The 27,145-nt window shown below is 42.0% G+C and overlaps 2 protein-coding genes across 8 annotated transcripts in view; one reads left to right on the top strand and one right to left on the bottom strand.

Annotated features, from left to right (window-relative positions):
- Window positions 1–981: 981 nt before the first annotated feature.
- Window positions 982–18,402, top strand: HBP1 (HMG-box transcription factor 1). Of its 7 annotated transcripts, none has more exons than XM_062491608.1 (11): window positions 982–1,018; window positions 4,855–5,047; window positions 6,154–6,388; window positions 7,247–7,379; window positions 8,161–8,272; window positions 8,389–8,501; window positions 8,850–9,006; window positions 9,574–9,718; window positions 12,006–12,335; window positions 15,606–15,747; window positions 17,298–18,402. In XM_062491608.1, exons 1-11 carry the CDS (start codon window positions 1,004–1,006, stop codon window positions 17,313–17,315), a joined length of 1,593 nt encoding a protein of 530 aa, XP_062347592.1. In that variant the 5' UTR covers window positions 982–1,003; the 3' UTR covers window positions 17,316–18,402. The 7 variants fall into 7 exon arrangements, with proteins under 7 accessions (XP_062347592.1, XP_062347596.1, XP_062347595.1 ...); XM_062491612.1 differs by having other exon boundaries at window positions 993–1,018; window positions 4,859–5,047; XM_062491611.1 differs by lacking the exon at window positions 982–1,018 and adding an exon at window positions 1,746–1,763 and having other exon boundaries at window positions 4,859–5,047.
- A 78-nt stretch (window positions 18,403–18,480) lies between these two features.
- The window catches only part of COG5 (component of oligomeric golgi complex 5), a 180,098-nt gene continuing 171,433 nt past the window's right edge, over window positions 18,481–27,145 (bottom strand). Inside the window, exon 22 of the mRNA XM_062491605.1 lies at window positions 18,481–19,261. Coding sequence (XP_062347589.1) covers window positions 19,147–19,261 — 115 coding nt within the window. The 3' untranslated portion in view covers window positions 18,481–19,146. The remainder of the gene's footprint in view (window positions 19,262–27,145) is intronic.

Here is a 27,145-nt window from a genome sequence, read left to right as displayed (position 1 = left end):
GTTGTCATTTCTGGAATGATGTGACCACAGGATAAGAAAGAAGTGCATTTGTTGAGAAAAATTCCAACAGTTGCAAAACACTGTAACTGTCTTATCAGTTTCTAAAATGTTGTCTCCTTCTGAATTGTGTGTGTACTTGCTTTGTATCACATAATGTACAGTAATTAATCTATTTTGTGATGAATATCTCTCCGGAAGTCTTCTTCCGAGTTACTGGCAAGTGGGAAAAAGTCTTTATAGTAACGTTTAACCAGACCACACTGTTATTTTGGCAAAAAAATGTACGGGACTGTCTGGGAAACGTTACCGGACTGATAAACCTGCACGGATTTAATTTATTTTCTCCTCCCCACCCCAACTTGTATTTTGGGCCTAAGACCCCACCAGTGTCTTTTCAATGAAAGAGGCGAGGGACGAGGCCGGAGCAGAGGCCGAGCGCAGCTGCTGACTCACTCCCTGACCTTCAGCAGCCTCCTTTGCCCTCCGCGCCGCCGCCGTGCCGCAGGCCCAGGTCGAGCCCGCTCTGCAGAGCGCTGCTGGGGCGAGCCGGGGCCGTGAGGGCCGGGGCCGCGGGCGGGCGGGGGGCGCGGGCGGGCAGCGGCCGGGCCGGGTACACGTGTCCCGTGCCGCTTGTTTACTATCGCCGGGCCCGCGCGGGGCATCCTGGGGGCTGTCGTCTTATCGCGGACCTGTGGGCAGGCCCGGGCGGCGGTGGCGACTACAGCTCCCAGAATGCTTCTGGGCCCGCCGGCGGAGGCTTCGGCCAATCGGAGCGCAGCATGGCGGTGATTGATGTGCGGCTCGGTGCAATCCGCTGTGCAGAAGAGTCAAAACATGCCCGCCCTCCAGGGGGGACTCCTGACAGGCAGGCCAGCCAACCAATAGGAAGCTGTTTCGAATTGAGAAACGTCGCCTCTGGCCACTCAGCGCCCGGAAAGCTCCTGTAGGGGGCGGGACAAACCGAGCGGACGGGGCGGGGGGGCCAGCCGAGGGGAGCTCGGTAATGGCGACGGGTTCGGTAAGTGCTACAAAGTTTCGAGCTGCCGCTTTTGGGGGCTGTGAGGCTCCGGCGGGGGACGGGAGGGGTGCGGAATGTCGGAGAGCAGTAGTAGCGGCTGCAGGCCGAGCCGAGGAGGCCGTTGGGTCCAGTCTTTTAAGGGCGACAAGAACCTCGGACATTGTTTACTGTGCGCTTTCCCCGACCGGCCCCGCGGAGCCGCCAGCCTCCCGCAAGGCTGGGTTGAAACTCGCGGGGTGTGCCGGCCGTCTTCGGGCCCCTTCAAACCACGAAAACAAACGGAATAGGCGGGGTGTCCCCCCGCCTTGTTTTCCCCGGGGAGCGGCTGTCCGCCCCGGTCTGTCAGAGCGAGGGCGCTGTGCCCGCTGCGGGAACAGCGGCTGTGCGGCACGGGGAATGTTTGGGGTGTCCGTGGGTGCGGTGGGCCCCGCGGGGGGAGCGGCGGCCGGGGCGCGGGGGGCCCCCCCGGGCCGGTGTTACGCAGTTCGAATGAATGGGGCCGAGCGCGCCTGCGCCGTGCGGCCGCGGGTGTAAACAAGGTCACGTGACGGGCGGGAGGAGGCCCTGGGGGGTGTTTGTGAGGGGGAGCCTGCGGGGGGCTCATCCCGGGGCTAATCCCGGGGCTACTCCCGACCCCGAGCCGCCCTCCACCGCCGTCCGCATGGGCCAGCGGCGGGGCTGGGGCGGCGGGGGAGCGCGGCCCGCCCTGCGCCACCGACCAGGCCGCCCGGGCTTCGAAAACATGGTGAATCACGCTCTGCCTTGGCTGCGCGCTCTGGCATGGCCGGGGATGCGCAGCGAGGATTCCTGCTGATCAAAGCAGCTGCGCCAGGAAAAGTCCCTGGTGTAGATCCAGTCTTGCCAGTATGTTGTGTTTTGCTTGGAGAAGCTGTTCTCCAAATTAAAGTCCGTGCAGCTTATTGCTCAGGCGCAGACTTGGCCTGAAACGTCGTCAGTAGGTTGGGGCAAGAAAGGCAAACGGCAGAAGGGAAAAAACCACGGGAAGCACTTCCACCCAGGCATTCCTGCGCAGTGCGGTTTGGGTGGATGCTGCCCAGTTCCTGCTGAACCCTTTCTCAGCCACAGTCTTTATTTGCTTTTCTCCCAAATTTATTTTTCTCTCTCGGAAATGGACATGGTTCAATTAATAAAGTCTTTGTTAGTAGTGCAGTTTGTTTTAGCGTGACAAATTAACTTACTTTAAAGCACAAAATAATAATTCCATGTGGCCTCCAAGGACAGCTGCAGTAATTACAGTCCTGTGAAGCCTGGTTCTAGACAGCATCTGACACAACAAATTTTCAACATAAAGTTAAATTTGGAAAATCTTTACAATCTAATTAATGACCAATCCCTTTCATGTTCAAACCATTGAAAGGCTGAGAAGGATGTGATGTCCAAAGCAGGCTTTAAATAAAATAGAATAAAATAAAAAGTTGGGCACACTTAGTTTGTTTATAATTCTCTTTCAATTTCTTTGTAATTCATTTGGTAGAGGATTTTTGGCTTTTGTACATAGACAGCTTTGGTTTAGACAAATCTTGTGACTTGGAGGAATAATTAATTTCTCAAACAAGTATCTTTCTTGTCAGACTAGCAGTTTGTATCTGTACCTTATCTCTGACCTTCAGCGTGTTGGGGTACCAGGACACGTACTGTCAAGTCTTGGCACCTGGCAGGAAGGAAGGAGAAGGTAGCATTCTAGAAATAAATTTGCTTCTTCATTTTGGCAGGAAAATGGGAAAGGAAGAGAGGAAAAAAATAGAGGAAGAAAACACAAACAGGGCAGAAGGAGGGAAAGGAAAGACGTAGATAAGCCAGAAAAACAAGGAGTGGCTCTTCAGAGTTGATTAGTTGGAGATAATCTTCAAGGTCCTGACCTGTACTACTGAGGTCTGTTTTTTCTGTTCAGAAATAACTGAGCTATCTGCTCTTGCTGTGTTCCATAATTTTACTGTGCCTCATGGGTGACAGGGGTATAAATTGTGTTAAAGGTCTTTTTTGGAGGTGAAAATAATGTCACTGATAGTTTGAGTTGTATTTTCTCATTTCTGTGACCTTTCTTCCCAACCTTAAAATCAGAATAAGGTGACGTAGCTGTTCAGTAGTGCCATTTGAGTAGAATCAAGGGTCTTTTTATGTTTAGCATGCAAGTTTATATAAGTTTTGCATATATTTGAAAGATTAGGAGATCACAAGGGAAGAAATTTTCCAGTCAAAACCCTCCTGGACATGATCCTGTGCAACCTTCTGAAGTGAATCTACTTCAGCAGTGAAGGGGGCTGGACTAGATGACCTCCAGAGGTCCCTTCCAACCCAGTCATTCTATGATACTAAAATACTATACTTTTTTCAACTATTGTTGTTATTTCTCTGATGTAGCTTACTTTGTGGACATGCATATGGTAGACTTTTCAGGATTTCTTTCTTACTAAGCTGTGTTTTCTGCTCTTTCGTGAGTGACTCATGATTATTTTTTCAAGGACACTTCATTAAAGTAGAAGGTAATCATGTTATGGTAGCTTTAATTCATCCTTGTCTGAAAAAAAAAGTAGATAACCAAATTACTAAATATTGGATAACATCGTTTACAGATTACAGCTTTTAGAGACAGTGGTTGTATAGAATAAGCACACAGTTCTCTGCTGAAGATGATTTAAAATAGTGGATGTGGTATAAACATTACATTTGCTAGGATTTGGAGAAATGAAACTGAAGTGAAATCTTCCAGTAGAGGCTTCTTTATCTTTCCATTTGTGACACAACTAAGGATGTTAGGAGTCCAGTGTGCTTGAGACTCTTCCTGGAGGCCAGAGATGGGAAGGGCAGTGGAAAAGGCTCCTGCAGAAACACCAGTGCTGAAAGGGCAACTGGGGAAAATGTGGGCCTGATGCTAAATGGCAGAGGAGACCTGATCTCACAAGGTTGAGGACAGCATTTTTGCTTTGATCTTCATTTTCTAGGCCTGTTCCCAGGTTCCTCAAGTCCCTGGGTGTAGCAACGTGCCTCTGAGAGAGCAAAACACTTCTTTGTGGTAGGAGTGGAGCGAGTGAGGAGCGGCCGGTTCTGTGAGGCACACATGCACGAAGCAGTGGGACCATGTGGGATCCCTCCAGGCCAGTGCCAGTCGTAGGTCACAGAATATTTTGGGTTTGAAGGGGCCTTAAAAGTCATCTAGTTCCAAGCCCCCTGCAGTGGGTTTGTGAGGATGGTCTCCAAAAAGCAGCGGATTTGGTGGCAGGATGACTCCCAACAACTGGAAGAAAGAAAATGTCACACCAGGCTTCGAGGAGAATGTGGGGAAACTGCAGACTGGCCAGTCTTAGCCTTCAGGTATCTTATGGGGCAAATTCTCCTGACAGCCATGTCCATCCTGTTTGTAAGGCAAGAAGTTGTCTGGGAATAGCCAGGACAGATTAGCCAAAATCAAATCTTGTTTGATCCATCTGATTGCCTTTTGTGATTGGCTGAGTGGCTTAGGGTACCAAGTGAATGTTTTTTTTGTAGTCGAGGAGGTAACTCCAGACTCTACAAGGCAGTGGGCACAGGCTGTGGGATGTTCAAACTTGCATAAGGAACAGCTTCTTTACAGCAAAAATTGTTACTAGAACAAGGGAAGTGCCAGGGAGTCTCCATCCTTCAAGATAGCAGAAACTCAAGTGGCCAGGGCCCCAGGCAGCCTCTTGACTTCGGAGTTAGCTCTGTTTTCTGTAAGGATTGTACAAGATCATGTCTAGACACCCCTAAAATATGCTATGAAGTAATGAAGTAGGATATCAGATGCAACTTAAAACAGTTTGCATGTATACAAATTTATAACCTCTGTCTTTCTAAAGTCAGATACTTTGGAGCATCCTAACATGGTGTGGGAAGTGAAGACAAATCAAATGCCTAATGCAGTTCAGAAACTCCTTCTGGTAGTGGACAAGAGAACTTCAGGGATGAACGAGTCACTGGAGTTGCTGAAGTGTAATGAAAACCTGCCCTCTTCTCCTGGATATGCATCCTGTGATGAGCATATGGAACTTGGTAAATAATAAGATTTTTTTCAGAGGAAACTGTATGCTGAAGTTTGTTAGATTTCCTGTACTGAAATTATTAGAAGCTGACTGGATGAAATTGCTGATTTTTAATTTGAATAGGGCAGGGAAATGTGACATCTGACAGTCTGTGCAGTCACTTTTCCCTTTAACCCATTTCCACTTCTGACACACTGGCCTGTTGACTCAAATGTTTTCTTGAACTCAGAGCCACAAATTTCTGCTTCTAATCCCCAGAGGAGCAGGTTTTGTTTTTTTTTTTTGGCACAAGAAAAATAAACAGAAAGCTCAAGAGCTCCTCCTAAAGGGAAATAGTGTTGCTTTAGATCTGCTGCAAATAAAGATTCTGGGATAGAGGAACATTACTTCAGTTCTTAGATATTGGAGAAAACCAGGATATACTTTAGAAAGTATCAATATAATCTGTGAAATATTAACACATTTAATTGAAGTTATGGAGTGATAAAAAATAATGATACTTAGATACATGACAGTACGTAGCACAGACTTCTCTCAGCAAGCTGGGGTCTTTTCTGTTACTCTGTATGGGACAGGAAATTATTGTATATTGTGTATATTATTGATAGGAATTCATCCTACTGGGCTGTATACCCAGCTTTCATGATTTATTTAATCTGAGTTATTTAACTCTGGTTTCCTGGTGGAAACCTTTTACCTTGAACATGGTCTGATGTTGAATTTTTTAGTGTCATACCTTCAAGGGCAGATTAATGTAGTTGTCTTTTGTGGAATGTTTAGTATTTTAGTGAAGCATGTTGTTTTTTAATATTACTGCAGTATAGCTCCATGTAAACCGGTCAATCTAGTAAAAACTTTAAAATTAGATCTACATTTTTATCTAGTTGCCTACTTTGTTCTTGAATTTCTTGTGTGAATATATATAGAGATGTTACTATTTCTGTGGCCATTTTTATGAATAGGGTTTGTGAAATGTTGATAGTTTTTGATATGAGAAAATAAAATTTCTTTCTTGTGGTTCCTTTATTTCACCAGATTTGTAAGATTTGAGTAGACAAATTGAATAGACACCAAAGAATTGAGTGTAATTGTGGTATTTTGTGCATTTGTTTGTAGATGATCTTCCTGAATTACAGGCTGTGCAGACAGATTCTACCCCACCTGCACTTTTTCAGCTTGGTGCTGATGTTTCACATCAGGAATGTTCAAGGCCTTCATGGAGCCAACATACCTCAAACAGCAATCCAGAAAATGCTTATTCTTGTGAGAATGGGGTGAACTGGTTGACAGAATTAGCAAATATAGCCACAAGTCCTCAGAGTCCTTTGATGCAGTGCGCTTTTTATAACAGGTACTGACACTCATTTCAGTTTTGAATGATACTGATTTATAAACCTGTCTCCAAAATACTTCCTTCACTCTTTACACCCTCTGACTTTGAACTGGAGCCCTATCTTTTGGTCTGTTTATTTGTTCTGTGAAATTTGTTCTGAAAGTATGCACAGAAGTCATCTCAGAGCCTGGTGCAAAAGCTGCTTGGTTTCCAGCCATGCAGTGACATAGGATGATAGAAAGACATTGCCTATCCACAGCAGGCTCAGAAATTATGGACATTTACCTCGTGTGAAGCAGCAGATAAAAACTAAGAGGAATTTCTTATGTTGAATTCTTAAAGCATTCTAGTGCACAGACATCAGATTTATTTTTTCTATCTCAGGTTTGTGATCCTTAAATTCTGAAGGTTGTGAGCAGCAAGTTTGGGTTCTTGAAAATTTCTGGGCTTCACATTTTATTGTGAAGCCTTTCTTGGTTTATAATCAGAAAACTCAATGCAATACTGTTAATAGTAATGCAGTTGAGATTTAACAATTTGGACAGAGCAGATGTCTTTATATTCTCTTAAGAGCGGTGTGTTTGCTTCAAGATATTTGTAAAAACTTCAGCATTGTGCTAAGGAGATGCCACTGTGGAAGTAACACTGTCGTTTGGGTGCCATATAGAACCTATGCAGGCATTACACTGAGCATTCTCTTTGCCTGAGCTTGCACCCTTTAATCATCCTGTTGGAATACTGGTGTGTGGGAGGTTTGTTTGGTGTTCAGCTCATGCAAACGGAAATATTTGCAATAAAAGCATTTTAGAGTAATGGCAGCAAAGTCTCATGTTGTCTTAATCTTGAGATATTTTAAAATATGTGTTTCTGTTGTAGATCATCTCCTGTTCGCATAATAGCAACGAGCAAAAGTTTACATTCCTATGCACGTCCTCCACCAGGATCTTCAAACAATGATCCCAACTTCTCCAAGAATGATGTGGATGAAACACCAGTCAGACACGAAAGGGTGAGTTGTTATGAAACATTTTAAAATAAACAGGTATGAGTAATGGGTTAAGTTTCTTACAAGGGAAACTAGTTTAAAAAATCTGTTTAGTGTTAATACTACTGCTATTTAAGCTAGATTTTCTGTTGCTTTTCTTTTTACCACACAGGGTAGGTTTGTAGTGCTCCTTCATAATTTTTTGTGACAAGATCACTTTAAAATAAAGTTCTGCATCTATTGTGATTCCTTCTATAGCAAGTTTTAAAATGTTGTCTTGTTTGATGCCTCAGTAGGAAATAAGGATCCTCTCCTTTGAGATGCACAAAACCTGTCAGTCCTGTGTCTCCTTTTCCCGTATATTAATTTGTATCTGAAATTTGTCTGGTAACAACAGTGAATTTTCTCAAGTGATTTATCTACAACTGCGTTGAGCCTACAATTTTCCAGTAACTAGAACATAGAGTAATGTGCTTTAAATGATTCTGTAGGTGACCAGGGAATGATGAGGTGTAAAATGCTTACACGTGAGCATAAGATAATCCATAGGGATGAAATGAATCTCTCAGAATGAAACCCAGAAATGTCAGGATGCATCTCAGAAAAGGAGATGAAAGCAATCCATTCACATTTACTGCATTCCTTTGATCTTTGTGTTCATGTTACATTCCTATTAGTATTTAAGGCAAAATGATGCCACAAGTGCAAATCAGTGACTGTTTTAAGACATGTAAGACCAGCCCTAAAACTCTCTGCAGTAAAATACAAACACCATTTTCCCTTTTTTTTTTTTTTTTTTGAACAGGCAAATAGTGAATCAGAATCTGGCATTTTCTGCATGTCATCACTTTCAGATGATGATGATTTAGGATGGTGCCATTCCTGGCCCTCAACTGTCTGGCATTGTTTTCTAAAAGGTAAAATAACATGTGTCATGAAATGAGTATTTATTTTATCTTGCCTTTTTTTTTCTTATAACACAGAGGTTTTTACCTAACACTAATGTTCTTTTTTCCCTAAAAAAATCTGTTAGGCTCTCGTTTGTGCTTTCATAAAGGGCGCAATAAGGAATGGCAGGATGTTGAAGAGTTTGCAAGATCTGAAAGCTGTGGAAAAGAGGAAAATCTCCCAGTCAGTCCATACAAGGTAGCTGTTAATTCTAATAAATTCACTGCAAGACCTGTAGCAAATACTTAGTTTCTTATGTTACCCCAGTGCCTTTAATTACTGTCTCAGGAAAACAGGTTAACATTAATGTTGTTTAGAGCTGATCACTGTGCAGTTTGTGTATCTCACACAAAAGCACTTGATCTGAATTAACTTCTGTATGTTTTGAACATTATGCCATCTTTTTAATTTCTAGCAAGATAGAAATGCAAATTAAAATATTGTTATTTTTTTAATGCAGTGTATGATGATGAGTATACACCTAGAGTATACACAGGTATATGCTTTTCTTGGGGAAAATTTTTTGAACTTTTTGTGTGTTAACAGGACTATGGTTCCAATGGTTTGAAGTTGATTTCTCATGAAGAAAGCATTTCATGTGGTGAGTCAGTTCTGAAGCTGACTTTTGATCCTGGCACAGTGGAGGATGGCTTGCTTACCGTGGAATGCAGACTTGATCATCCATTCTATGTTAAAAATAAAGGTATGAAATACCTCGAGTACACTTGGTTGCATATTCAAATATTCTCAGAAAGTGATTGCAGATTTTGTTGGCGTCCCATACTGTTCAAGAAAGTGATAAAAGTTGTGGTGTAGAAACAATAAACTGTCTTTGCAAAGAAATCTGGAATATGAGCAAAAAACCCCTAAACCTGTAAAGCCATAAAGCTCCAGGAAGACTGCCTGTCTCTTAAGGAAATATTTCATTGAGTGTGCCAATGGAGCTCAGGAAAGCAGAAAAACTGGGGTGGGGGGAGTCAGGAAAACTGCAAATAAGGGAGGCTTTTCTCTTGCTAAAAATGGAAGTTCTGATGGTAAGTCTCCAGGTTTTGATTCATTTTTTGCTAGAATGAGATTTTATTTGAGATAAAAATAAACTGTTTGAAGTAAGAATTCCCTAAGTAAGAGTTTCTGATTTTTCTTTTGGGTGAAAGAAACGACATCAGAATATTTTTATAAAATTATGTAATTTCAAGATATATGATTGCTCCAATGAAGAACTGGAGAGATTGTCTGGCCGTTTGTCTAATTTAACTCTTTACCACTTCAGGTTGGTCATCTTTTTATCCAAGCTTGACTGTGGTACAGCATGGCATTCCATGCTGTGAAATGCATCTTGGAGATCTGTGTCTACCTCCTGGACACCCTGATGCCATTAACTTTGATGATTCAGGTGTTTTTGATACATTTAAAAGGTAATTTTTGGATAAAGTGGCCTCAGTGGTTCTTGTATTTCATGAGTAGGCACCTTAAGTCTGGAAGAATTTGAAGAATTATATAGAGGAAAGAGAATAGTTTTGGTAATATGAGATAAATTATAGGGAAAAATGAATACTCAATACTAGGAAAGCTGTGTAATTATGTGTTCTCCTAAAGTGCAAAGTAATGCCTTGGCGTGAAATAACTTTTTAGCCTCTTTTTATGATAGTTTAGTGCAGATTAGATAAAGCAGCAAAAATATATATATTATCTTTATAAATTCTCCAGGTAAAGTGGATTATGTTTGGAAAACCTAGCGCAATTTTCTGACAATAGTATGTCTGCCATCTCTTGTCTCATGCTTCATATGCAACATTATGTCTGAATTATCTGAGTAGTTTCTTAGTGGTAAATGCATGTGTAATAGAATAGAATACAGTATGTTCATTAGTTCTTATTATTTTTGTATATTTTGTTTTTTTGACATTCTTTTATATTAGATTAAAATTAGCTAAGAGTCTTTGGGGTTTTCTTGAGCTAGAACTTCAACCAGATAACTTTCAGAGGTCCTGTTCAACATAAATTACTCTAAGAATATAAGGAAATAGTAAAGATTTTCCCATAGTATTTTGAGATTTTAAGGTTTAGTAAAATACATCTTCTCCTATGATGTTAGTGCCTTTTTAGCATCTGTTTTTAATCCAGTTGCACTCTGGTTTTTTTTACAACAGAAAAAAAAAAGGAATTTAAGATGAAGATGCTCTTTGCAGTTCAAGCCCTGAGAGCTCTTGTATGATTTCAGTCTGGCATGGAGCGAGTTCAGATTGCTTGGCTGCACTCATTTGCTGTCTGGGTGTTTTTCTTAACTCCTATCCTGAACTGCACATGTAGAGAATTGTTGGAATCATGGTAGCTACATCTCACTGAAAAATCTGGATTTCTGGCTCCTTACTAATTTGCAGCCCAGCTGAATACTGTCTTGCACTTGAAATTCCTTATCTTTCTGGGCAAAAACGAGTGACTGAGAAAGGAGCATGCAGAAACTGCAGCTGTGATAACAGGACAGAAGAATTATAAACAAAATTCTGTTTCTGTGTTATGGGAAGGATATTAGGAATAGGAATGGTGCTGGTCTGTTGCAGAACAGAGAGGTCCTTTCTCCTTATGTGGTGATAGCCTGCAAGATGGTCAGCATTATCCCTTCTTTGCTGCTTTGTACTTTCCTGAGGGATGGTGGAGGCCACCGGTCTGGCTCTGCTCTTCTGCGTGTGGTTCTGTCCCGCGGGAGGAGCTACCTTTGCAGTACTTCCTTGATACTAGTTCTACTTGGTGTTTGCAAAAAAAGCGCTTCAAAACCCTTGTTTTGGCCATAAATCGTGCAGCTATAGCCACACTGAGCAGTAGGTAAGAGGAGCCTTAGCAAATACATCTTCTATGTTAATCTCGTGGTGGTAACTTAGTAGTTTAGATTTGTGATGGAGTAGCCCCTTCCGAAGAGTGTTTTTCCCACCCAGAGATGGTAACAGATAGTGTGTGGAGTTAAACGACTCCTTTAGTGATTAGAGGTTAATTGTAGTTGTTGGTCAGCTAAAAATTGCAAGAGTTGGTCGTATTTAGAGGTCTGGATTTTATGGAAACAAGTCACCTTAGGTGTTCAGCACCTCGAGGAGAAACGTCGCGGTTTTGTCACTAGAGGGCAGGCGTTTGTCAGCACCGCATCAAACAGTGCGGCATCCCGGGGCTCTGCGCAGGGCTTTAACCTCACCGGAAGGCCGCTGTGTAAAATAGTGTGTATTCAACTGCCTAGAGAGCTTATTTGTACAGGAGTGAATGTAATACAATTTATTTTAGTATAGTGGCTTCCATATTTGCCATTAGTATACATTTGCAAGTGAATTCATTGCATTTCTTCCCTTTCTGTACTTGTCATTCATTGATCAGGTTTGATTTATGGTAAGGGCAGAAGGAGAAAGAAAAAAGTGTGCTTAAAAAGACTATGAAGTCTGAAGACATTGTATAGTTAGCTGAAACATAGCTTAGAAAAGTACACAGCAAAATGTGTAAAGCTGCAGTCTTCATCACATTGAAGTAAACACTAACTTACCCGCCAAAGTCTTGCAGCTTTTTGCTTTTCACATTGACATCCACATCAAGCATAAGTCATTAGGCCACACTTAAGAGGGCAAAATATTAGAAATGTAGTAAAATTGAAGAGTGAACAGATATTTAGGGATTTTCTGTGAAAATTACTCGATGGCTTTATGATGTGTCTTTTCCCTGTAGTTATGATTTTACCCCGATGGACTCCTCTGCAGTGTATGTGCTCAGCAGCATGGCTCGCCAGCGTCGCGCTTCGCTGTCCTGTGGGGGATCGAACAATCAAGATGCTGAGAGATCAGAATGCAGTAGTAAAAACTGTGCCTCTGCTGCATCATCACACCTTTCCTCCAATCCTTTGTACAGCAAAGCTGGCAAAAGCCACAGCTCAGGGACTGCAAGTACTGTGAGTGCCACTTCTCCAAACAAGTGCAAAAGACCAATGAATGCCTTCATGCTTTTTGCCAAAAAATACAGAGTTGAATACACTCAGATGTATCCAGGGAAAGACAACAGGTAATGATACAAACTGTAGTTTTGTTGTTACTGGTGAGTTAGAAGAATATCTGTGTCCCAGTTTTAAATTTAAATATCCTAAATTTTGCATTTGAAATAAAATGTGTGTATGGTTTTAAGAAGTTTTGAAAGATGTTAATGTAAAGGATGGTTTATGGGTGGACTGTGAATATATACAGTACTCAGTGAACTCGATACAAACCGTTCTTGGCAAACTTACCTTCTGAGGAAACACTGGGGTAAAGCAACTGATGTACATGTATATGTGTGCACTGGAAGAGGCACAAATACAGAACTGTCACTGTTAACAGTGAGGACGTGCTCTGCTTGTGTGCTGTAATGGAAAAAAGGGAGTTTCTGGTTTTTCTAATTAAGTCTTGAGATACTATTGCAAATTGGTCATAAAAGTTACAAGCATTTATTTTCAGTCTGAATATCCTGTTGAAGAGTGGAGTACTGATAAGTTAGGATATCTCGAGGATCATAATCCAGACAGCACATTGCCAAATTCTGCTTGCCCCAAAGGCATTCAACAATCTGTTGAAACCTGCAGGAAGAGTTGTATGACTGTGTTTGGGGGACAGGTCTTCATTAGTTTGTTCTTTTGTTCTTAATCTCTAGCACGTTTGCTTCTAAACAGTTTTTATTAAGATTTCCATTGCATATCCTTTAAGTAATATTTGGTACTAATTGTGCATATGTAAATAGAAACCAAAACACACAAACATGGACTGATCTTATAATCAGATTTTTTACTGTACATAATTTTATACAAACTGTTACTGTAAGAATTGCACTGTGACGTAAATATTCTAGAACTAAATCTGGTAAAAATTAAAGATGGCAGGGCTTTGAAAGGGGTTCTACTATTTTATAATGTTCTAATAAGAAGGCTGTAACTGGTGCTGAAATATAAAATCCTGCCAGACAAATCCCAGCCAGTTTTGTGTGTCCTGACAATGATGTTGCATAATGTTTATAGTAAGTTCAGTGAAGCAGATCTGCTGCCTTCATGCTCATTGCGACTATCAGTGAGAAATGGAACAGAATGTCAGCCAGGGATGTTTATGATGGTTATATATTTAGTTGAAAATGCTGATTTCAAATGGATGCAGTGAACTGGAGCTGTGGCTGCATGGATGTGAAAATGAATATTTCAGTGAGCAAGCAGGACAGCGAGCAGGTTTACCTTGAAGGAAAGAGATGACAAAGTTACAAGTACAGTTCTAAATGCACTGCTCGCTGTCCTGCTTGGAAGGCAGTGCATTTGGGTGCAGTTCCATGACATCCATAAAACACAGGATGGCAGAAGTAGCATTACAGATAATTCATACAGGCATTCAGCTACTGTCACTCAAGTGTTGCTGAGGCATTCATTAATTTAGGTGATGAGAGGCAACTCTCATGTTTTTTAATCTAAGTTTGTGTCGTTTTCAGATTACTGTGTATATCTTAAAGTAGCCACTTCTGTACAGTGGAGTTCTTAAGTTTGCTGCTGTTATTTCCTTACAGGAGTAAGGAAGTACAGAACTTGAGGTGTCCTGAGTTAAATGGTCTGTTCTGAGACAAAGCAGCTCAGGGCATGTCAGCTAGACAGTGAGCTTGTGAGCATTCAAAGCACAAGTCGAGAGTCGTGCGATACTTCAATGGACTGCAAGATCATGTTTGAAAACCGGGTTAGGGCTGCACTTGTTTATTTTCCAGATACTCTTCACTGTAACACTGTAACTATAGTTGAACTTGGTTGTGTGGTCAGAAGTTCTTTGAGTAGTGGACCTTCTATAGATGAGGGAAATCATATATTTGTTTAAAGATTTAATGTTGCATTTTTATTTGGGAAGGTGATGGCTTTTACAGCAGACCTGTTTTCTCTGGGTCACCGTGTTCTTTCCTGAGGGTGTGAGTGATCCAGTACAAGCTGGTGACCCAGAGCAGACAGGTTTCTGGTGATGTGCCTCTGGATACTGTCAAAAGATGAAAAATCTACTAATTAAACTGGGTATGTTTGCTTCTGATGACAGACCAAAAATACTGTTTCTCGGTTTGGATAGAAAAACAGAAATTCCACCGCCAAAGAGACAGGCTGTGCAATTGGATTTGATGGCACTGGGATGTGGGGTCCCCTGGAGAAGTTTGCTCTGAAGAGTCACCAGAGCACGTGGCAGTGCAGGCTCAAGGGCTGTCTGGGCACTTTGGGATGCGGTCCCTGAGTCCTCTGCAGCTCAGGGAAACCTGAATGGTACCACATGGCCTTGCTGGAGTCAAATCCATTTTTTTTTGCTGTGGTGCAGAACAGCCTTCAGAATTGCTGTGTGTCATGTTATGGAAATAGTTGATGAGACTCTAATTGTCTTGATTCTATTGGAATATCTTCACTGCCAGCAAGGAACTTTATTGACAGGAGAAAGGACTTAGTTGTGTCCCCCTTTTTCTTAGAGCCAGTCACAGAACTCTCATTGCTGTAGTCTGAAGCCAAAGTGTACAAAGCACTTGGTAGCTTTAACAGTCATTGATAAAAGAGCTGTTGTTTAGAGATTTTCATTCAGCTGAAAGACAGAGTTAAAGCTTTAATGGGATATTGATCCAACATTTGGGAGTGCAGTTAAGCAATATGGCAGGATAGTACAGGGAAATGTTGTCAAAAGACCTAAGAGTTTATAAGGAGAGGAATTAATTCAGCTTCTGGAAATGGTGATAGATGTGTTAGAACAAATGGTTCCATTTGCACAGGAATGGGAACTTACCAGTATGTTCCACCCAGTATGGATTAAAGGTGGAGGAAGCTACAGATATTGATTAAATAGACATGGGGACTTGCAGTTAATCAAATATTTGGCTGAGGTCATATTCAGTTCATTGCTCTAATTATCAGAGAACATATTTTCAGCAAATCTGTCATATGATCTTCTAGTATGAAAGTAGAGCTAAAACAAATGTGAGTTACCATTTGGTGGTGGTTTTTGTAACATCTCTATTTGCTGGTTTATGCCAGTTGCTGTGTGTACACTCTTTGAAATGTTAAAATGTGCACTGACCCATACTCGGCTAACACAGAAGCCTCAGCTCTTTAACTACTAAAAGAACTATGATAAGACAATCACAAATATGAATATTAAACATTTTAAGATACAGCCGATTTCTTCCTTGTGTGCTAATTCCACAGTTAACTTACATCTTTCTTAAAGTGCTCGAATAGAAAACAAACCAAAAATAAAAATCCCGGTATTTCTTAGCAGTGTCCTGACCGTACTGTAAACATTTATCTTGCAGAGCCATAAGTGTGATACTTGGCGACAGGTGGAAGAAAATGAAAAATGAGGAAAGAAGGATGTACACACTAGAAGCCAAGGCCTTGGCGGAGGAGCAGAAGCGTTTAAATCCTGACTGTTGGAAAAGAAAACGAACAAATTCTGTATGTCTGTGAAGCCATCTTTTTCATTATGCTGTTACATGTGTTCAGATGTGTGGCTACAGTGTGTTTCGTTCAGAAGATATTCCTTAGTAGCTGAAATCTTCCTTTACTCGCTTGTGTTGTGTAACCTGCTTTTGGCAGTTTGGCAGGAGACAGATCAGGAGAGGGTCTGTCTGAATATTTTATGAGAGTTCTGTGGATTCTGTTGTGCTTAAAGTTAGTGTGCTTGTGAAATGCAAAGGAAGAGCACGTGGTCTTTCGCTCTGAAGTGAGTTCATAAGATTGTACCTAAACTTTTTTATCTTCCGTGAAAGCTTTTTCTTTACCTTTTTCTAGTTTTCTTACTGGTAATTTATATCAGCATATATGAAAATATTGAAGGAGCAAAGTAATTTTTCCCCACGAGTCCCTTTCATTTATTACTCTGTTCAGTTGTAAAATAAATACAGTAAATACACTACTCCTGTAGGAAAAGAAATTGTTTTCCACTTTGTAGAAAGCCATGAATCTTAAGAGTCTGCAGCAATGTTTTAGTAGTGGTGGATGTATTATGAAAGAGAAGGGCCTTAAAGCTGAAATATTGTGTAAAGCAAACATCAAAAAAACGAGATTCTGCTTGTTCAACTAGAAGAGTAGATTGGAAGGAAAGATCCACTGAGGTGCACAGAGTGCTTGCCAAGTTTTCTCATTTTATGACCGGGTATGAACTTGACGGGTGGTGTGGACTTGGTCTAGGAGGTTGGTAAAACCATCCATCCATGTGGTGTAAGATTTCATCCTCAAGTTACCCCCTTTTCCTTTGATGTGTAAATGAGGCTTCTTTCTCAAGAGCATATGCAAGTGTTGCCTTAAGACTGAATAAGAAATGCTCCAACACTGAGTTGCTTCTTTCTGCTGCACATACTTTGTGCAGTTTCCAGTCCCTTGTTGCAGAAGGTTCCACCAAATCCCAGCTGCTAGGAACAAGCTGTTTTCCTGTTCACTGCATTCCATTTTAATCAACAGTGACAGCTTCTGTTACATTTCCTTGTGGGTTTAGTTAAAATAATATTATTTATTTATTCTGCTCTTACACTACTGCAGTTTTGAGCTTTGCATGGTGAGATCACAAGCTCACCTGTGAGCCTCAAGCAACTCAGGCGTGTTTGTGTGTAGCTGAGTAGTGATGGTTTTGTCTCAGTAAGGCTTTTATGCCCTGCCTTGTTAGTAGGATTTTCCTTGTACCCACAGTCTTCAGGCCAAGAGAATAGGATCTGTAGAACCCATTACCTTAGTGTTACAGCAGGAAATACCGTTTATAATTGTTCTAGTTCAGTGAGCTGAACTGTTAGCAGTCTGGTAATCTTACTCAGTAATGACAGTAGGCTCCAGGCTATGACAGAGAAGTCGTGATGGTCTTTCGATAATCAGGGAACAAAACAGTCTGGTTTCACCTTTTTGTTTTCTTCTGAATAACTGACCAACAATTAGAAATACTTGTGGCTTTGAAAACAAGTGTTGTGCCCTGTGCTTGGTAATCGCTAACCTGGTTTTCTCTTCTCTTTTCTCAGGGCTCACAACAGCATTAAGCCAGAATATTCCTGTTAACTCTGTATTTTCAAAATGGCTATTGCTTGATGGCAAGAAGATGCAAGATCAAGGTCTTACTATTTGTTGTGACTATGTGTGACCATAAAATACTGGCACCATCATGGAAATGATCTGAGTGCAGATTTGCTTTTTAAAATAGAACATTAAGTAAGCTAAAAACTATCAGCATTTTAAACCAAATTGCCTTATTTTTCTTCCAAACTTCATTATGTATCAGGTAATATAGGCTTGAAAATGGATATCCTGTGGTGCTAAAGTACTTTAGAAAGAGGCGAAGGAGATATGTATAAATGTTTATTTTTAAAAAAAATGTACAAAAAGGGGAATTTTAAAATATGTAACAGCTGTTTATATACATTGATTCTTATTGCTGATTAATATGTATTGCACAACTGTATTATTAATTGCGATTCTGGGGCCTGGGATTTTTGAAATGGCAAAGTGTATTATCAGCTTCCAGCTTCCCAGCCTGCTCTGCTGCCAGCAAGTTACCAGAAGGTGTGGGAATGAAGGGTGTGGTGTGATGTAGCAAGGGAGCTGCTGCTTGGGATGCCACTTAGAAGACTTGTACCCACAAGGGACATATTTTTGCATCGGCTGGCACTAGTGAGAGCTGTCGTTTTGTGGTGGAAACAATGGCCCAAGACAGGATGAAACAAATAAATAGCATTATCTCAAGAAAAGTGGTGCTGTTGATATCATCACCATCATAGTTATAACTCTGTGTTTTGTCTTTGCCACATATTCTACAACATTTTATTTTGCCATAAGACATCTTTATGGTGGGGGCAAACTTTGCACTTAACTGTATGTGCAACACTTGCACTTTACTTTTTTTTCCTCTTCCAACTGTCTAAAATTAGAGCAGCTGTGTTAGATTACAATTGCTTCTGCTGTGAACATTTACAATCATGGCTTTTCCTGTACTAAACAGCGGTGCGTTGTTTCTTTTTTTAAGAATCACAACTGTAAATTTCAGTTTATGACACGTCTACATGATGTTGCCCCTAAGATTTTTGCACACTATATTCTTGTATATTATTTCAAATAAATTCATTAAAATTTGGTGTGGTGTATTTTATAAAATGAAGACTAATCATGAAGTCAGCCTGGCAGCAATGAGCACGTTCTGCATGGAAGTCTGTACATGAACCCATCCAAAGTATATTTTAATGCTTTACCATTAGGAAGCTAGTGAAGAATTTCAAATACTATTTTCAGGATTGGATAGTTAATGCTCTTTATTACAGTTTAAGCAAAAAGACTTGAAATCAATATAAATTATTTCTGAGCAAGTAGCAGAGCAATAGAGAAGCATTTAGGTTAGTTATAAATATTTTTCCTTGTGTTAAAATTAGTGACTTTTAGATGGAAACTGATGATTCAGACATTTCAAAAGTACAATTTTCTGAATATGGCTAAAATGTATTCAACTGTTTAAAACTCTACTTATAGGAAAAGAGCTGCTTCCTTATTTGAGATATTCAGCAATTACACTGTAATATTTGAGTTCTAATTTTATACTTTTCTGAATTCAAAAGGAATGCTTAAGAATGTTTCAATTAAATGCAGACTTACAGCACATAAAAGTTGTACAATTTCCTTACAATATTTCTGTATAATTAAGCTCCTGTAATGTGAACATAAAGCAAGAAGACAGAAGTTTCAGCCATGAAGGAGGTAAACATTTCATTGTAAAGCTGATGCACTTGGGGATAATTTACATGAACAGTGAATATGTGTGTGGCACCAGAGCCCCCAGCTGTGTTACCGTCCATTCCCTGGTGTGAGAGCATTGTCCAGGTGTGCTCACTGAAGGGCTGACATGGCTTTCTGCAGCAGCTGAACCATTATGGGATAGACTGGTGCAAACTCCTTTCCCTCTCTTGTTCTCACTGATTGAACATAAGCTTCCAGTGCACCACTAAAAAAAACAAAAAAAACCAAAAGAGTAGCTAAAGCGATTAAGTACTGTAAATTCAGAATCTGCAACAGAAATTAATTGCCTTCTTCCCTGTGCAAAATTTTGCTCAGATGGTCCTACTTGTCTGTGGAAGGAAGTGAGCAAGGAAGGCCTTGCAAAGCTCTATATAATTGTTCCACGATCTTTATCTTCTTTCTTGCACGTTTGGGGAGCAAACAAGTTAACATTTAAATAAGCAGCAGCATGTTGCAGATGGCTTGGAATGACAGCTCTGACGCTCAGACTCAGGCTCAGTGCTGCACTGGTAACCTTTAGAAAGGGAGAGAAGAATCTCCAGATGCTGCAGATGTTGAGGGAGCAACTTCCAGCATGAAAGGTGGGGCACTGGTGAGCACCTGCCATGCCCTGAGGTGATTCCTGGCACAGCCTTTTCAACTCCCACCGTCTGTCCTGGAAAATGCCTCGCTAGCCCCAGACAGGGCTTGGGCAAGGCATGGCCTGGCTCTCTTGTACGTTGTCACAGGATGTCACACACAGAGTCATCAAGTGGGAACTGCACAAATAAAACACTGCAAAGCTGGAAGGGGCAACTGTGGTGATGCTTTACAACACAGGGTCACCTTTCAGCCAACATTCTAGTACACAGGATTGTTGAGTGACTGCATATTTGTACAACAAACACTGTTAAGTGCTTGTCTGTTGAGATTCCAATTTACTAATTCATTAAGTAGGCCAAGCTAGTGTTGCCACACTTAAATACATCTTTGAATTTAATTTTCTTCTTTTCTGCTTCTATTTCTTCATGTAACTGATACAATCATCTTGGTGTTTCCTTCTAAAAATTGCTTATATTTGTGCTATTTACAGCAAAACTCTGACATTAAGATAATGAACAAACAACAGACCCCATTTTGGGTGGAGACTAATACAGCTCCTGGTATGTGGCTGTTCCTTTTCTAATACAGACTGTCACCACAGGCCTTCCAGCACGGTGCAGGCACCAGCCCACAGGGCAGCAGGGTCCTGCCACAAACGCAGTCACTGAGCAGGGAGTGGTTCTGAATTTTGTCTCCTGCATTCCTTTCTGGGAATGCAGGAAGCACCAGCACGGCTGCTCTGCCAGTGAGGGAAGCCACTGGCTTTTAGTCACATGGCAGGAACATTCCCAGTCCCACTGGGAGAAGGCAGATGGTTGTTATGCACATCTGGTGAAGGGGTGGGGGGCACAGGGGTCAAGGGAGATGGTAACACGGAGCAACCACAAAGTTGTGCCAATACATCCCACTGCTGTAGCATGGTGGGCTGTGGAGGCAGAGTTGTATTTCTGTTTGCTGCTCCTTCCAGCAAACAAGCCTTTGGCAGAACCCTGCGTTCCTGCACGAAGAGTTCACGGATTCGAAGGCAGCGCTGCTCCCTGCTATGTGCCTGCTGGCAGCTGGCAGCGCTAGGCAGTGAATCAGGCAAGGCTTAAGGAAAACAAAAGTACTGAAGAGTGATTCTCAGGCCATGTTTCACACACACAGGCTTCTCCTGGCATAAGATGGGTAAGAGAGGAGCAGCTAATATCCCTGTGTGATGCTGCAGCTCTGGGAAACCTCAGATGAGCCCACCGAACATGACGAACTAGAGGAGATGGTAGGAGCATGCAGGGTCACAATGCACTTGTGTGCCTGTGAGTAAAGCTGCTGCTACATCAGCAAGGGCTTGGCGCCCCTTCCTCGATGACTCGAACCCATCTGTGTCAGAGTGTTGCTGGGAATTTCCAGCAAAGTTCATTGATCAGCAAGTGGAAGATGCTCCTGAGGCCAAGAGCCTGTGCTCAGTTCTCTGGGGAGACGAGCCTGAGCTTTGGGTTCTGAGAAGCCAATGACAGCAATGGCAGCCTGGCCCCACGAGCTGCTCCTGGGACTGCTCCCACTCTTGCCAGCACTTCCCATCCCCAGCAATGCCGGAGCTGATCCATCAGTCTCACTGCCAGGGTGCACCAGAGGAGCTGGCTGTCCCCATGTGCCATCCCCACTAATGGAGCCTGACACGGAGAGGGTGAAGCGTGAAACCAAAGAACCCGAGGCAGCTTCACTTCTGAGCACACGGTGGGAATGAAACAGCACAGCACGAGGTGATTCCCACCACAGCTCCTGAGGTCCCTATGCAGATCCAGACTTCACAGTCCCTCTTTGCTGAAGCCCAGGACATACTGTCTAGGGGGGACAAAAAGGGATGGACTGGGGGGACACAAAAGAAGGATGGACTGGATTACTGGAGAGTCGAGATACTTCAGGAAAATAAAGTTACTGAGTACAGAAACAGCTCCTCATGTTGGCCCTGGTGCACTTGAGAGGTCTTCAATTATGCTAACAACTCACTCATGAGCTACTGCTGAGGGGTCCACAGTTGGTACAAATAACACTGTAGGGATTCACTCTGGATTTTTTGCACAGCAACAAACCATAACAGAAAAGCAATCCCTTGTTACAGGCAGAGAGACAGGGAAAGAAGATTTATTTCATCTAGCTAAAGTTGACTTTTTCCACCTGGTCAGCTCCCTGAAAGCCTTCAGCCTGCTCCTTCCCAATGGTCCCTGGGGAGCAGCACAGGGTCTACAGGGAAAGAGGCAACTAAAACACTGCTTGCTGCAGCCACAAAGTGCTTTGGGTGCAGCTCACTTCATTCCCAGCCAAAGCCATCAGCATCATGAACTGCAGAGAGATTAGGCACATCCACAGGTTTATCTTAAATCCCAAGATTTAGAGAGAGAAAGTGAGACTGGGGAAATGGGACAGCAAGAAATTGTGCTTTTTGGATAAACTGGCCTCTTGTAGCAATGAGGGACCAGCATGTAATGAGCAGACTGAGCAGCAGGTGGGAAATGCAGGCAGGGAAGGCTCAAGGATGACATCAAGGATGCCATCCTGATGAGTGGAGATGCTTTAGAAGAGTCAGAAATGTCTCACATTTCCACTCAGGTCAGCACTCAAGGGCTCTGGTCAGTGGTAATTGTTAGACATTTTAGATGTTTGTTATCCGCTACAAAGAATTGTCTCTTGTATTAAAAAGACAGTTGAGAAACTCCTGTGAGTTTTCCTGTGAATGTAACTGTAATTCATCTTGCTAAATCTCTCCCCTTCCACTCAGCAGTATCCCTGTCTTTTCCATTCTATACACTCCTCAAAGTTTGTTGGGCTCAAATAGTTTTTTGAAGTCATCAAAAGCTGAAAATAGAAAAAAAACCATATTGACCTGCTTAACTTAGAAAGCTCTAACACCTCTTGGTGAAGTTGTGGGCTGGCATCATTATCCAGATGGTAACACTGCTATCCCTTAACTGACTTATCTCCTTGCTTTGAAAAAGCCCTTGAAAAAGATTACAGAGATAACCAGATAGATGAAAGGGAGAAGCTTTACCCTAAAAGCAGCACCCAAAACCACTCAATGTGAGCCCTTGATAATCCTTTGCCAGACTGCTATTCCCATCAGATCAAACAAGATGGAATGAGATTTAGGCTACGCTAAGTGCCATACAGCAGTATTACAGCCCTACACCTTCCAGCAGCTTTTATCTTTTCTCCTTCTCTCTTGCCCCAAAAGAATCTGATTTAACTCACAAAACCAACTCCATCAGAGGCAGCTAGAAGGAGTTTTGCAGATCCCTTCTGCTGCACTTGTTCTTTTACTGTGGCTTTGCTTGCATTGTTTCAAAGAGGTGGGGTCGAACTTCACAAATATGGCCAACCTGAGAGCATCACAACTCTTACCCACTCCAAAGACAACCAGTAATATCAATACCACAAGGTGAATTCTCCAGCATTTTTCTAAAAGAAATCTTGTACAGCTTTACACTAAACAATGAAAACAAAAGCTTTCTGAATACTCCAAATGCATTCACTATTTTCCTGTGTCCCACACTTGCATCTCCAGTAGAAGGATTTAAATACTCTGAAGCTGAATGTTTGAAAAAGCCATTCACAATCAGTAGTTTGCCTGAAACCCTGAAAGAACAGTGTTTCTGGTAAAGCAAACTGGCCTGGAGAACTCCCTGCTCCTTGTGCCCACCCAGGGAAAGCCAGGAGCCTGCTCCCATACAGGCAGATGTAGGAAAGCAGCTGAGGGGAGGATGAAAAGCTGCTGCAGCTGCTAAAGGCTGGTACCAAAGAGGCAGCCACAGTCAGCTGGAGCTCCACACCCTACCAGGTGACAAAGGAATCATGGTCCAACTCAGGAAACTCCTTTGCATTGCTGCCTGTGGGAATGACACCATGGTGGCACGCCAGGAAGTCTGTCCATTCCTGGTAAGGAAAGGTCCAGGTAGTAAAATGGTACAAACCATGAATTCAGGGAAAAAGGCTGTTTGGAGTCCAGAGAATAATGGTGAGGCTGCTCCCGAGTGAGAGGGAGGAATGGGCTGGAACAGGTAACTAAAAGTACCATGGTCACAGAATAGACATGGTTCCAGAGGTTCATTTGGGATGGGAATTTTGTTTTACTGAAGACAGTCAACAAGTCCTCAGGGTGGGATTTCGGGACTGCAGCATACAGGGATATGGACAGTGCAGGAAGGTGCCTGTGGCAAAGCAAGATGATTGCTGCTGCATTCAGCCAGTGCAGCCTGCCTGAGCCAGGAGACTTGGAACATCACAGCAGCTGCTGGGAAGCCTACCTGACTCTAATTTGGGGAGATAATTGAGTTCAGGGGCTTTGTTAACACTTGAAATGCAGAATTTTCCATGACATTTTGGTAAACTTTTGCAGTCCTAGCTCAAATGCGCTTTTGTAAACTATGCTGGCAGTACAGGACTCAATTTAAATGCATGAATTTGCCACTAAAATCTTATATTTAAAAAAGCAGGCTCACTCCTGTTGAGGACAGTGTAAAAACACCAGTACCGAAGCAGCTGTGGAAAAATAAACAGTGCTATGAGTGAAAGCAGTATCATAAAGTCTCCAGCACAGAGGAGATCACAGCTTGTTTATATGCTGTCATATAAAAAGATGTAATACAGTTATATTATTGTTGTTTAAGATGGAAGAAACCCAGTTTATATAATATACAAAACATACTCTTGAAGGGATTAGACTAAATAATGCCCTAATTTCAGCATCTTCTAGTCTAATAAAGGACCTAAAACCTGTTCAGCAATCTGTTTCTATTTTAAAAGACAAGCTATGGTATACATTACAAATATTGTTTGTAAAAGAGAGCTATGGAAGGAGGGTTGGTGGGATGTTCTGCATATATTAATGCTTCATTAAAAATGCCATAAGAATTAAAGAAAAAAAAAATCCCTAAGTTTAAGATGCCCTCCCACATAAGGAAAAGGATTTTAAAGCACTTATTAAATTACTTCACTTGCATGAGCAAAACCATGAGCTTTCCTGGAAATCAGGACAAGCTGATTATATAAGACCCTGATACTTGTTCTTTAAAATGTTATTTCAACCCATGAAAATTTATATCTAGAGTTAAAAGAAACATAAAAAGTATTATTTGGGTTGTGGTTCTTGAGGGATCTTAATGTGTACCAATTACTGTAATTAATTAATTTTATATGGAATTGTGAATCCTAGTGCTACCCTCCTGGGCTCTGCCTTTGGTCAGATGGAGTTGGATTTACATTGTAAGCTTGAGAAGAGACTGGGAGCATCTTTCTGCTCAGTAGTGGGACTGCACTGTGTGCACTCCTGTCCTGATTTATCAGCAGGGCAGCTGGAGGACAATGGGGCCAGACTTTTCTTTAGTATTTTTGGTAAAAGTCTGTTTGCTCTGCAAACTTTAGGGCGAAGCAGAAAATGGAAAATCTACTGTGCAAGAGCACATCTGTGTGACACCACGTCTATTTAATCCACTGCTATAAAAATTACTGTAAAACCAAACAATAAAACCTCCACAAGCATTGCCTGTAGGACAAGAGAGGAGCAGGAGACATGTCTAGTTATTGCAGATTGCATAATGAAGAGATCAAAGGGCTGACAGAGATGCCTGAGTGCCACCCAGGGTTTGTGAATGACCAGCAGTGCTGCAGCCTCTGACCCAGCGTGGCCCCACTGCTCCTGGCAAAGCTGCTGGGTCCGTGCCCAGACACTGAACCCAAGGCACAGATGGGGCTTTCACAGTGCTCCCCAAGCTGCCATTTGTCCCTTCCCTGGGCAGATGAGTGCTCAGAACAACTCCCCAGCTCAGGATAGCAGCTCGTTCTGGAAATGAACCCTTCTCTGGGCCTGGCTCTCAACTCCGCTTCAGCAAGGGTGAGCTTGAATAAGGGGAATTAAAACACATTGTAATGGTAAAGGTAAGAATTTGGCCCTTGAATGGATAAACTGTCCTTCAGGCTGGCTCAAATCCTGACATGTCTAATAGGGTTTCTTTTACAGAAGAAAAGTTGAGTTTTCAAGCCTAATTTAAAAAGAAAAAGAAAAAGAAAATAATTGCCCTGGCCACTTAAAGAAGTGCTCCTCTCAACACAATCCCTGCTCAGGGAAGACACCTGCAGCAGGGTCATCTCACCTAACTTTAAATGTCTGCAGGGCAGCTGGCTGCCTGAGAGAGCTCCTGTGTCCCAGCCCACACTCCATTCACAGAACAGAGAAAATGGGAGCTTTCAGGACACAATGCAACTGACCTATTTTAGGTACCTGCTTCAGGATGAGATGAATCAGCCCCAGCAGAGCCTGCTTCTCTCTGTTGACTATAAAGGGAGTCTGGCAAATATACCTCTGGCCAGGTAAGTACCACCCCTCGTGCTGAATACAAGAGAAAGAAATGCAGAAATATGCTCAGAATGGGACTAATTCATACCATTCACACCACGTTGCAAGCAAAGCATTTAAGACCTACAGAGCGGAAGAAGCACTCCAATTAGCTTTAATATGAAGCTAGAAGGATGCTGGTAACACAAGGAAATTAATATCTAGGCAGCAGGTCCCTAGAGTAATTGCACAGTTGTTACAAAGGAAGTTGCAGAAAATTACCATTTACAAGGTTGCAGCAAACAGGTATTATCTTGATGTAGGCCAGTGCAGGGATCTGAAGGCTCCAGACACCCAAAGTTCAACTTGCACAGCAGAATGGCTACAGGTGGAAAAAGCCTGAAGAGGGTGACTGACAGAAGAACAAGATGCCTACAGTTCAACTTAGGTTCATATGAGACACAAAGAGCAGGCTCAGAAATCTTCCAGGAGAGTATTAAAGAAAATATGAGTGATCCATGGTCATACTAGTGACTGATGTCTGCTTGCCTGCCTTGCATATGGATAACTGGCCAAGCAAAATGACTAAAGGATTCAGTGGAAGGACTGAAAAGAAAACTTAAGTATTCCAGCTTCACTACTTGGTCTAATGCATGACACTGTCTCAGCCTAAAAGCCTCATCCCAAGGTTTGTTCCTTAACACTTCCATGGTCAGAACAATTTATCAGTGTCCGAACACGACCACCAGCAAACCCATTAACTGAATCAGTCCGGATGAAATTTAACTGTACACGAAGACAAAAGTGTGTTGTAGTTTAGGATGGCATTTTAAACTTGGGAAAAAGAATTGAAGAGAACAAAATCCCACCAGTTCTCAAATGATTTGCATTCTTGGCTTTTCCTACTAATTTGCGATTCAACACTGCCAGTGTTGCTAGTGCTATCAGCACAGAAATTACAATTAAAATATTCATAGCTGATTACATATCCAGCTCTGTCAGCCCTGTACCTATCACCTATGCCCCTGTAATTCAGTGTCACGGCTTGAGATTCAAGAAAAGCTAGTTTTGTAGACTAATCACAAGTATGATTTTCAAAAAATACACATACGAAGAGACACAGCTTGTATTTTAATATTTCAGAAATAAATCCTAGTAACGTCTACTGGTGATCAACTAGTATCTCCTCAACTGGCCCGA

This window comes from Cinclus cinclus, chromosome 4 (genome assembly GCF_963662255.1).
Source record: "Cinclus cinclus chromosome 4, bCinCin1.1, whole genome shotgun sequence".
Classification (NCBI taxonomy): Eukaryota; Metazoa; Chordata; class Aves; order Passeriformes; family Cinclidae; genus Cinclus; species Cinclus cinclus.
This window is presented reverse-complemented; position numbering and strand designations above follow the sequence as displayed.

Bases quoted from the DNA above. Each gene is read 5' to 3' on its own strand.
- HBP1 (XM_062491606.1), top strand. From the start codon at position 1,799: ATGGCCGGGGATGCGCAGCGAGGATTCCTGCTGATCAAAGCAGCTGCG. The intron at 6,389-7,246 runs GTACTGACACTC...TTTCTGTTGTAG, and splicing joins CAGTGCGCTTTTTATAACAG to ATCATCTCCTGTTCGCATAA. The intron at 8,273-8,388 runs GTAAAATAACAT...AAAATCTGTTAG, and splicing joins CTGGCATTGTTTTCTAAAAG to GCTCTCGTTTGTGCTTTCAT.